This window comes from Notothenia rossii (assembly GCF_949606895.1).
Source record: "Notothenia rossii genome assembly, chromosome: 10".
Classification (NCBI taxonomy): domain Eukaryota; kingdom Metazoa; phylum Chordata; class Actinopteri; order Perciformes; family Nototheniidae; genus Notothenia; species Notothenia rossii.
In genome coordinates, this window is record NC_136908.1 from 64,491,702 (window position 1) to 64,503,612 (window position 11,911).

General features: G+C 49.3%; 1 protein-coding gene across 1 annotated transcript in view; it reads right to left on the reverse strand.

The window, feature by feature from the left end:
• Positions 1-10,690, reverse strand: part of ptpro (protein tyrosine phosphatase receptor type O) — a 50,591-nt gene extending 39,901 nt beyond the window's left edge. Inside the window, 1 exon segment of the mRNA XM_079653709.1 lies at positions 10,396-10,690. Coding sequence (XP_079509835.1) covers positions 10,396-10,452 — 57 coding nt within the window. The 5' untranslated portion in view covers positions 10,453-10,690.
• Positions 10,691-11,911: the final 1,221 nt, after the last annotated feature.

Genomic DNA, 11,911 nt, shown 5'->3' on the forward strand with positions numbered 1-11,911 from the left:
TTTGATGGTATCGATAACATCACATTTCCACAGGACTCTCTTTGATGGTATCGATAACATCACATTTCCACGTGACTCTCTTTGATGGTATCGATAACATCACATTTCCACGTGACTCTCTTTGATGGTATCGATAACATCACATTTCCACGTGACTCTCTTTGATGGTATCGATAACATCACATTTCCACATGACTCTCTTTGATGGTATCGATAACATCACATTTCCACGTGACTCTCTTTGATGGTATCGATAACATCACATTTCCACATGACTCTCTTTGATGGTATCGATAACATCACATTTCCACGTGACTCTCTTTGATGGTATCGATAACATCACATTTCCACATGACTCTCTTTGATGGTATCGATAACATCACATTTCCACATGACTCTCTTTCATGGTATCGATAACATCACATTTCCACATGACTCTCTTTGATGGTATCGATGACATCACATTTCCACAGGACTCTCTTTGATGGTATCGATAACATCACATTTCCACATGACTCTCTTTGATGGTATCGATAACATCACATTTCCACATGACTCTCTTTGATGGTATCGATAACATCACATTTCCACATGACTCTCTTTCATGGTATCGATAACATCACATTTCCACAGGACTCTCTTTGATGGTATCGATAACATCACATTTCCACATGACTCTCTTTGATGGTATCGATAACATCACATTTCCACATGACTCTCTTTGATGGTATCGATAACATCACATTTCCACATGACTCTCTTTCATGGTATCGATAACATCACATTTCCACATGACTCTCTTTGATGGTATCGATAACATCACATTTCCACATGACTCTCTTTGATGGTATCGATAACATCACATTTCCACATGACTCTCTTTGATGGTATCGATAACATCACATTTCCACATGACTCTCTTTGATGGTATCGATAACATCACATTTCCACATGACTCTCTTTGATGGTATCGATAACATCACATTTCCACATGACTCTCTTTGATGGTATCGATAACATCACATTTCCACAGGACTCTCTTTGATGGTATCGAATAATAAACCCTGTATTTCAGGATGTATAAAAATCAGCTCTATGATTCTTATTAAACATAAATCCCTTTAGGATGATTTAGTTTGGAGAAGTCATTAAAGCGATCCTCATAATCCTGAGTAAGCCTCTGAACACCAGCGCAGCACGTAGAGCCTCTCACTCCTCAGAGGAGATTCAGCCTCTCACTCCTCAGAGGAGATTCAGCCTCTCACTCCTCTCAAAGGGAACCAGTTGGTTTGCTGTTAGCAGTTGATGTTGATGTTAGCTGCTAGCTGTAAATATCAGCAGTTAGCAGTTAATGCTATTTGCTGTTTTCTGATAGCAGCTAACATCAACAGCTAACTGCTATCAGAAAACAGCCAACGGTTAACTTTAACTGCTAGCAGCTAACATCAACATAACTGCTGTCGGAAAACAGCCAATAGCATTAACTGCTAACTGCTGATGTTTACAGCTAGCAGCTAACATCAGCAGTTAGTAGTTAATGGTAACTATTGGCTGTTTGCTGGTAGCTGTTAGCTATTGATGTTAGCTGCTAGCTGTAAACATCAAAAGTTAGCTGTTAATAGTAACTATTGGCTGTTAGCTGGTAGCAGTTAGCTGCAGAGTCCTGCATCGGGTCGGGTATCCGCGGGTACCCGACGGATGACCCGCAAAAAAGGTGATTTGCGGGTGGTATTTTTTCAAACGCTTTTTTCCGTGTTCGGTTCTGGGTAAAACAAAGATGATGCGGTTCGGGTTGCGGGTGTTGCATAATAAATATATTTAAATAATAATAATTTAGTTTAATGTTTAAATCCTCAGACCTCTCCCCCGCGGGACCGAGCATATTCATAACCTCTGCAGCGCATCGATCTGCTGCTGAGCGCGCCACATTCTGAATGGCTGAGGTGAAGCTCTCTACGGAGAATACAGCATTTTCAATAACTCTTCCTCAAGAGCGAAACCCAACGTCTGGGAGGCTTTTGGTTTCCTCCTAGATGCAGAAAATAACCAACATCCCACGCTTTTTGAGCCAAATATGCAACTGTGTGTTAATAATTGCACGTTTTCACTGCTTATATATATGCGGGTTCGGGTCGGGTTGCGGATCATGTGCCGGCGGGTCGGGTCGGGTTGCGGAACTAATTGGCAATATGTGCGGGTAGCGGGGCGGGTTCGGTATTGCACGTCGCGGGTGCGTAAACATCAAAAGTTAGCTGTTAATAGTAACTATTGGCTGTTAGCTGGTAGCAGTTAGCTGTTGATGTTAGCTGCTAGCTGTAAACATCAACAGTTAGCATTTAATGATAACCGTTAGTTGTTTGCTGATAGCAGTTACATTTAGCTGTTGGCTACTAACGTTAGCAGCAGCTAAACTGCTAACTGCAGCTATTGAGTCCCATTAGCCTGCGCTCAGGCTCTATTGGGTTAAACTGGGTGTTGGGAAAAGCTCAAATAAAACCATCACATGATCTGTTCAAATGTTATCTCGTTAAATGTTGTTTATTTGAGAAACTTGAATAAATAAACGTGTTATAAGATGTTTTCACAACGATATAAAATAGATATTAGAGAGGAAATTATTACTTTTCTTACTGTATGTGTTTGTTCACAGTCATTTCCTCTCTTCTATCATCTGTGCACACGTTCAGACCGGGCTATAAATCAAACAGCTTTCCTGACACATGTCTGCTCTCTCTGAATCTGGCTTCAGACTGTGATCCAGTTCTCTCTCTCTCTCTCTCAGCTCCAGGTCTCTGAGTTCCAGGTCTCTGAGCTCCAGGTCTCTCAGCACCAGGTCTCTGAGCTCCAGGTCTCTGAGCTCAAGGTCTCTCAGCACCAGCTCTCTGAGCTCCAGGTCTCTGAGCTCCTGGTCTCTGAGCTCCAGGTCTCTGAGCTCCAGGTCTCTGAGCTCCAGGTCTCTCGTCTCTCAGCTCCAGGGCTCTCAGCTCCAGGTCTCTGAGTTCCAGGTCTCTGAGTTCCAGGTCTCTGAGCTCCAGGTCTCTGAGCTCCAGGTCTCTGAGCTCCTGGTCTCTGAGCGCCAGGTCTCTGAGCTCCTGGTCTCTGAGCTCCAGGTCTCTGAGTTCCAGGTCTCTGAGCTCCAGGTCTCTGAGCTCCTGGTCTCTGAGCTACAGGTCTCTGAGCTCCAGGTCTCTCAACTCTAGGTCTCTGAGCTCCAGGTCTCTGAGCTCCAGGTCTCTCAGCTCCAGGTCTCTGAGCTCCAGGTCTCTCGTCTCTCAGCTCCAGGTCTCTCGGCTCCAGGTCTCTGAGCTCCAGGTCTCTGAGCTCCACGTCTCTCAGCTCCAGGTCTCTGAGCTCCAGGTCTCTCAGCTCCAGGTCTCTCAGCTCCAGGTCTCTGAGCTCCAGGTCTCTCAGCTCCAGGTCTCTGAGTTCCAGGTCTCTGAGCTCCAGGTCTCTCGTCTCTCAGCTCCAGGTCTCTGTCTGAGCTCCAGGTCTCTCAACTCTAGGTCTCTGAGCTCCAGGTCTCTGAGCTCCAGGTCTCTGAGCTCCAGGTCTCTGAGTTCCAGGTCTCTGAGCTCCAGGTCTCTCGTCTCTCAGCTCCAGGTCTCTGTCTGAGCTCCAGGTCTCTCAACTCTAGGTCTCTGAGCTCCAGGTCTCTGAGCTCCAGGTCTCTCAGCTCCAGGTCTCTGAGCTCCAGGTCTCTCGTCTCTCAGCTCCAGGTCTCTCAGCTCCAGGTCTCTGAGCTCCAGGTCTCTGAGCTCCACGTCTCTCAGCTCCAGGTCTCTGAGCTCCAGGTCTCTCAGCTCCAGGTCTCTCAGCTCCACGTCTCTCAGCTCCAGGTCTCTGAGCTCCAGGTCTCTGAGCTCCAGGTCTCTCGTCTCTCAGCTCCAGGTCTCTCAGCTCCAGGTCTCTGAGCTCCAGGTCTCTCAGCTCCAGGTCTCTGAGCTCCAGGTCTCTCAGCTCCAGGTCTCTCAGCTCCAGGTCTCTCGGCTCCAGGTCTCTGAGCTCCAGGTCTCTGAGCTCCACGTCTCTCAGCTCCAGGTCTCTGAGCTCCAGGTCTCTCAGCTCCAGGTCTCTCAGCTCCAGGTCTCTGAGCTCCAGGTCTCTCAGCTCCAGGTCTCTGAGTTCCAGGTCTCTGAGCTCCAGGTCTCTCGTCTCTCAGCTCCAGGTCTCTGTCTGAGCTCCAGGTCTCTCAACTCTAGGTCTCTGAGCTCCAGGTCTCTGAGCTCCAGGTCTCTGAGCTCCAGGTCTCTGAGTTCCAGGTCTCTGAGCTCCAGGTCTCTCGCCTCTCAGCTCCAGGTCTCTGTCTGAGCTCCAGGTCTCTCAACTCTAGGTCTCTGAGCTCCAGGTCTCTGAGCTCCAGGTCTCTCAGCTCCAGGTCTCTGAGCTCCAGGTCTCTCGTCTCTCAGCTCCAGGTCTCTCAGCTCCAGGTCTCTGAGCTCCAGGTCTCTGAGCTCCACGTCTCTCAGCTCCAGGTCTCTGAGCTCCAGGTCTCTCAGCTCCAGGTCTCTCAGCTCCACGTCTCTCAGCTCCAGGTCTCTGAGCTCCAGGTCTCTGAGCTCCAGGTCTCTGAGCTCCAGGTCTCTCAGCTCCAGGTCTCTGAGCTCCAGGTCTCTGAGCTCCAGGTCTCTCAGCTCCAGGTCTCAGAGCTCCAGGTCTCTCAGCTCCAGGTCTCTCAGCTCCAGGTCTCTGAGCTCCAGGTCTCTCAGCTCCAGGTCTCTGAGCTCCAGGTCTCTCAGCTCCAGGTCTCTCAGCTCCAGGTCTCTCAGCTCCAGGTCTCTGAGCTCCAGGTCTCTGTCTGAGCTCAAGGTCTCTCAACTCTAGGTCTCTGAGCTCCAGGTCTCTGAGCTCCAGGTCTCTCAGCTCCAGGTCTCTGAGCTCCAGGTCTCTCGTCTCTCAGCTCCAGGTCTCTCAGCTCCAGGTCTCTGAGCTCCAGGTCTCTGAGCTCCACGTCTCTCAGCTCCAGGTCTCTGAGCTCCAGGTCTCTCAGCTCCAGGTCTCTCAGCTCCAGGTCTCTCAGCTCCAGGTCTCTGAGCTCCAGGTCTCTGAGCTCCAGGTCTCTCAGCTCCAGGTCTCTCAGCTCCAGGTCTCTGAGCTCCAGGTCTCTGAGCTCCAGGTCTCTCAGCTCCAGGTCTCTGAGCTCCAGGTCTCTGAGCTCCAGGTCTCTGAGCTCCAGGTCTCTCAGCTACAGGTCTCTGAGCTCCAGGTCTCTGAGCTCCAGGTCTCTGAGCTCCACGTCTCTCAGCTCCAGGTCTCTGAGCTCCAGGTCTCTGAGCTCCACGTCTCTCAGCTCCAGGTCTCTCAGCTCCAGGTCTCTCAGCTCCAGGTCTCTCAGCTCCAGGTCTCTCAGCTCCAGGTCTCTGAGCTCCAGGTCTCTCGTCTCTCAGCTCCAGGTCTCTCAGCTCCAGGTCTCTGAGCTCCAGGTCTCTGAGCTCCACGTCTCTCAGCTCCAGGTCTCTGAGCTCCAGGTCTCTCAGCTCCAGGTCTCTCAGCTCCAGGTCTCTCAGCTCCAGGTCTCTGAGCTCCAGGTCTCTGAGCTCCAGGTCTCTCAGCTCCAGGTCTCTCAGCTCCAGGTCTCTGAGCTCCAGGTCTCTGAGCTCCAGGTCTCTCAGCTCCAGGTCTCTGAGCTCCACGTCTCTCAGCTCCAGGTCTCTCAGCTCCAGGTCTCTGAGCTCCAGGTCTCTGAGCTCCAGGTCTCTGAGCTCCACGTCTCTCAGCTCCAGGTCTCTGAGCTCCAGGTCTCTGAGCTCCAGGTCTCTGAGCTCCAGGTCTCTCAGCTACAGGTCTCTGAGCTCCAGGTCTCTGAGCTCCAGGTCTCTGAGCTCCACGTCTCTCAGCTCCAGGTCTCTGAGCTCCAGGTCTCTGAGCTCCACGTCTCTCAGCTCCAGGTCTCTCAGCTCCAGGTCTCTCAGCTCCAGGTCTCTCAGCTCCAGGTCTCTCAGCTCCAGGTCTCTGAGCTCCAGGTCTCTGAGCTCCAGGTCTCTGAGCTCCAGGTCTCTCAGCTCCAGGTCTCTGAGCTCCAGGTCTCTGAGCTCCAGGTCTCTGAGCTCCAGGTCTCTCAGCTACAGGTCTCTGAGCTCCAGGTCTCTGAGCTCCAGGTCTCTGAGCTCCACGTCTCTCAGCTCCAGGTCTCTGAGCTCCAGGTCTCTGAGCTCCACGTCTCTCAGCTCCAGGTCTCTCAGCTCCAGGTCTCTCAGCTCCAGGTCTCTCAGCTCCAGGTCTCTCAGCTCCAGGCCTCTGAGCTCTAGGTCTCTCAGCTCCAGGTCTCTCAGCTCCAGGTCTCTCAGCTCCAGGTCTCTCAGCTCCAGGTCTCTCAGCTCCAGGCCTCTGAGCTCCAGGTCTCTCAGCTCCAGGTCTCTCAGCTCCAGGTCTCTCACTTCAGACGGTGTTTCCTCTGAAGTGAGGGGCAGGAAGAGGCTTCTGATCCTCTCTGCTTCCTCACGGTGCGTTCAGGCTCATTACCACCTGTCTGGAGACTTGCTGATTTTCTCAGTGTTATATTAAAGTGGATATCTCACCCTGCACTCTGTGTGGTCTTTATTACTAGATATACAATTATTATTATTATTATGTCTTACCTCAACCACAAACATTTACTTTTGTTTAATTTCATTTGTATTTATTTATATTACAAATAGATTTATTTAAAAATTCTGGTTTATCTTGAGCTATTTTATTATTTTTATAATCTTGTAATATATGTTTTATTAATCCCCAAATTTAGCAAAAATAATGACACATTTTCTTTATTTTACCAATATCTGTTTCTTTAAATCTTATAAAAAAACTCACACACACACACACACACACACACACACACACACACACACACACACACACACACACACACACACACACACACACACACACACACACACACACACACACACACACACACACACACACACACACACACACACAGAGAGAGAGAGCGACACACACACATATACACATAGCCGTGGGAACATGTTTCAAATGGGGGGTGCTGTGGGGATGACACCAGGGCCGGTTCTGACCCATTTGCTGCCCTAGGCAAGATTTTAGCTGGCAATGAAAAACCTCTACAAAAGACCAATACACGACAAACAGAGAAACGTATTGACATGGTGGACAGCTTATATAAAAGGCTTCAAATGTATTTGGTATTATAACATGTTTTAATGGGGGGTGGACCACATCCTCTAGGGGGGTCCGGGGTGCCCCCCCGGGAAGATCTTTAACATTTTAAAGTAAAATGCTTCAATCTGGTGCACTTTGAGCGCCCAATCACTCGAGACTGATCTAGGGGGTACAACTCTAAACACCCGTATGAAAAAGATCGGTTTGCATTTTAATAATCAAATAAGTGTGAACATTTTCAATAACCTACCATAGCCAATAACAAATACATGTAACTTATTTTATTTTTGTTGTTCATTCATATTTAATTTTATCAGTTAACATTTATTTATTTATTTATGTATATTTTTAAATCTCTCCAGTTTTAAACGATATGTTTGGTTTACTGTCCTATAGTATACATTGGAATGATTTCAAACCTGTTTTTATTTATCCTAATAATTATAAAGGTGTGTCTTGGAAATATGTGTTTACATAATTTGTGATCAAAACGTTTGAGACCCACTGAGATAACTCAGACTAAAGTGAACTATCTAAACCCTCAGAGTCCTTTACCTCACTGTGCCTCTCAGTCTGACAGGACAGAACTCTCCCTCCACATTATTGTAGAAACAGCTTCTTATATCCGTTAGCACAGCAGAAGCTAACAACAATCCCCGCCGGTACCGGTGCACCCCCTCTCTCTATCTATCTCTCTATCTCTCTCTCTATCTCTCTCTCTCTATCTCTCTCTCTATCTCTCTCTCTATCTCTCTCACTTTGGCTGTGAGCTGCGGTCGCCTGATAAGCCAACATCCCCCACTTTCATCACTACAGCGGCCATTGTACGGGGCAAACGGAAAATGTAACCGGGGTGAAAAGGGTGTTATCTTTACTTAATTATGAATGTTGTTACATCAAGGCTGGAAATCAGTTCTTTTTGTATTATATCTTGTAGAAGTGCAGATCCCCTGTCCTCCACCAGGGGGTGCTGCAGCACCCTCAGCACCCCTACTTCCCACGGCCCTGCACATACACACACACACAAGACCAGATACCCAGCAGGTAGCTGGTCTCTTCAGTGGACTACTGCTGCTTGTTAACTTTCTCCATCGTTGTGTCCAAACTGGATAAAACGCCGGCTTGTTGTTGTTGTTCAGGAGTTTATCCCGCCCCCGCCCCCGCCCCTGCCCCAGCCCCAGCCCCTGCCCCTGCCCCTGCCCCTGCCCCCGCCTCGACGTAAGTGTGACGTATGTGGTGCTTTTGCTCTGGCTGGACAATGTTTTGGTGCTTGAAATGAACCGGATTCTGGAGCTAAGAGGCTGCTCCGCTGCGGTGTGAACAGGAAAACCCGGTGCTTTTCAAGCTCCAGCTCCGAACCGGCCCTGAAACACCGTTGGTGGGAATGAGGTATAACAGAAGTAACTCATCAGAGAACACAGAAAGCTTGAATGAAGATATTTAGAGGAAAGAAGATGGAGTCAGAGAGATTGAACTTCTCTTTCCAGAGGACTCGGAGCGAGTTAACGCTCAGGCTGTGAACCGGGGGAAGAGACCCGACTCCAGAGTCCTGCACGGGTCTGATTTTCAATACCGGACCCGCCCCGCTACCCGCACATATTGCCAATTAGCATATGAGCAGTGAAAACGTGCTATTATTAACACACGGTTGCATATGTGTCTCAAAAAGCGTGGGATGTTGGTTCTTCTCTCATCTAGGAGGAAACCAAAAGCCTCCAGACGATGGGTTTGGCTCTTGAGGAAGAGTTATAGAAAACGCTGTATTTCCTCTAGAGAGCTTCAGCTCAGACGTTCAGAACGTGGCGCTGGCGCTCAGCAGCAGGTCGATGCGCTGAAGAGGTTATGATGATGTGCGGTCCCGCGGGGGAGAGGTCTGAGGATTTAAACATTAAACTAAATTATTATTATTTTAATATATTTATTCTGCAACACCCGCGACCCGACCCGCATCATCTTTGCTTTACCCAGAACCGAACCCGGAAAGAATCCCAGCCGCGAATCACCGACTCTTTACCTCCAGACCACGAAGCTCTGCTCTGAATCATATGAAGTCCAGGTTTCTTCATATCATTGGAGGTTTGAGATCTCTCATCCTCAGCATCAGCCAATCACATCTGTCCGTCTCTAACAACTGAAGTCCTGAAGGCCTGTGGCTCAGTGGGTGGTGTGCTGTATGTAATAAAGTCATGAAGCTGAGGGGTCTACCCCCCACATGAGGACCTGAGGGGTCTACCCCCACATGAGGACCTGAGGGGTCTACCCCCACATGAGGACCTGAGGGGTCTACCCCCACATGAGGACCTGAGGGGTCTACCCCCCACATGAGGACCTGCGGGGTCTACCCCCACATGAGGACCTGAGGGGTCTACCCCCCACATGAGGACCTGAGGGGTCTACCCCCACATGAGGACCTGAGGGGTCTACCCCCACATGAGGACCTGAGGGGTCTACCCCCCACATGAGGACCTGCGGGGTCTACCCCCACATGAGGACCTGAGGGGTCTACCCCCCACATGAGGACCTGAGGGTTCTACCCCCACATGAGGACCTGAGGGGTCTACCCCCCACATGAGGACCTGAGGGGTCTACCCCCCACATGAGGACCTGAGGGTTCTACCCCCACATGAGGACCTGAGGGGTCTACCCCCCACATGAGGACCTGAGGGGTCTACCCCCACATGAGGACGTAGACCCCGATGGAGGAACATACAAATGAACACATAAATATGTATTTGTTGATGTTTTTTATCCGGAGCATAACAAATCCAAAATGTCACGATGTTGTTGAATCAAAGCCACAACGTGAGCAGCGAGCCGCATGGGGCTCCTTCAGTGAAGTAAACAAGTAAACAAGTAAACAAGTAAACAACATGTTCGGATGTTTTCTTCTGGAAAAACAACTCCTTACGGAAGCAGAACCTGAGCAGTGTGTGTGTGTGTGTGTGTGTGTGTGTGTGTGTGTGTGTGTGTGTGTGTGTGTGTGTGTGTGTGTGTGTGTGTGTGTGTGTGTGTGTGTGTGTGTGTGTGTGTGTGTGTGTGTGCGTGTGTGTGTGTGTGTGTGTGTGACATGCAGCAGGACTGTGACTGACCCACTTTCTGCAGGAGCACACACGCGCACACACACACACACACACAACACACACACGGAGTATCTCCATCATCAGCACTAATCACCTCTTATATAAAACCACACATGAACACATGAAACCTGCAACTGTGTGTGTATGTGTGTGCGTGTGCGTGTGCGTGTGTGTGTGTGTGTGTGTGTGTGTGTGTTACCAGTAGCTGCAGACAGAGCAGGGTTATCAGCAGTGGGGGGGGCATGCTGTCTCTCATCCGGGTCCTTTTCTCTCCCTCCGCATCCAAACAATGGCGATGAGTCCGCAGCTACCCGCCGCCGAGCCTCTTCCTCACCTCCTCACCCTCCTCTTCATCAGCTGCTCGCCTCGCGGGTATGAAAGCTGCTGCTCGTGAGATGCTGCTGCTCGCTGGAGGAAAAGAGGCCGCGCTCCGGCTGCGCGCCGCCGCCAGAGAGGAGCTGATCCTGGGGTCCGTGAGAGGATGGAGCCGAGAGAAGCCCCGCCCTGAGGAGGAAGAGGAGGAGGAGGAAGAGCAGCCTCCTCCTCCTCTTCATCACCATCATCATCTGCAGCAGCTCTACATGTGTCACATCTTTATTAAAGCAACTCATTCAAACCACAACACATGTAATATAACAAATATATTTTATTATTTAAAATGCATTATTATTATTTTTAAATATAAATTTAAATTAAGACATTTTTTATGTTTCAGTTCTTCAAATATCGTCTGTTTGAACCTTCATGCAGTGTCTGCTTTGAACCCCTCGCACGGCTCTGCAGTGATATGTGCGAGGGCAGAGCGCCCCCTGCTGGCGAGGCATGGCGACACACAACACATTTTAGATCATCATAGCCATATCATTAAACTTATGAAACATAATACAAATCACAACAGAAATAAAAAACTGAGATTGAGATTGTTTCCTCAGGATTTTTAAAACTGTAAAAGTCTGAATAACAAAGACTCTTTTTTTCATCAATGACAACTTTTCTCACTAATTCACTTTTTCCTCTAATTTTCAAGATGTCCGTTTTTCTGAAAATGTCTTTTTTTCTCAGAGACGGGGTTCTGGTTTCAGACAGAGGGTGAAAGAGGAGCTGCAGCTCAGGCTGGATGAGAACAATAAAGAGCTTTCTGAACATTAAAGCATGGAGACATGTCTCAGTAGAGACAGACATGTCCCAGTAGAGACAGACAGGTCCCAGTAGAGACAGACATGTCCCAGTAGAGACAGACAGGTCCCAGTAGAGACAGACAGGTCCCAGTAGAGACAGACAGGTCCCAGTAGAGACAGACATGTCCCAGTAGAGACAGACAGGTCCCAGTAGAGACAGACATGTCTCAGTAGAGACAGACATGTCCCAGTAGAGACAGACAGGTCCCAGTAGAGACAGACATGTCCCAGTAGAGACAGACAGGTCCCAGTAGAGACAGACATGTCTCAGTAGAGACAGACATGTCCCAGTAGAGACAGACAGGTCCCAGTAGAGACAGACATGTCCCAGTAGAGACAGACATGTCCCAGTAGAGACAGACAGGTCCCAGTAGAGACAGACATGTCCCAGTAGAGACAGACAGGTCCCAGTAGAGACAGACAGGTCCCAGTAGAGACAGACAGGTCCCAGTAGAGACAGGCAGGTAGAGACAGACATGTCCCAGTAGAGACAGACATGTCCCAGTAGAGACAGACAGGTCTCAGTAGAGACAGACA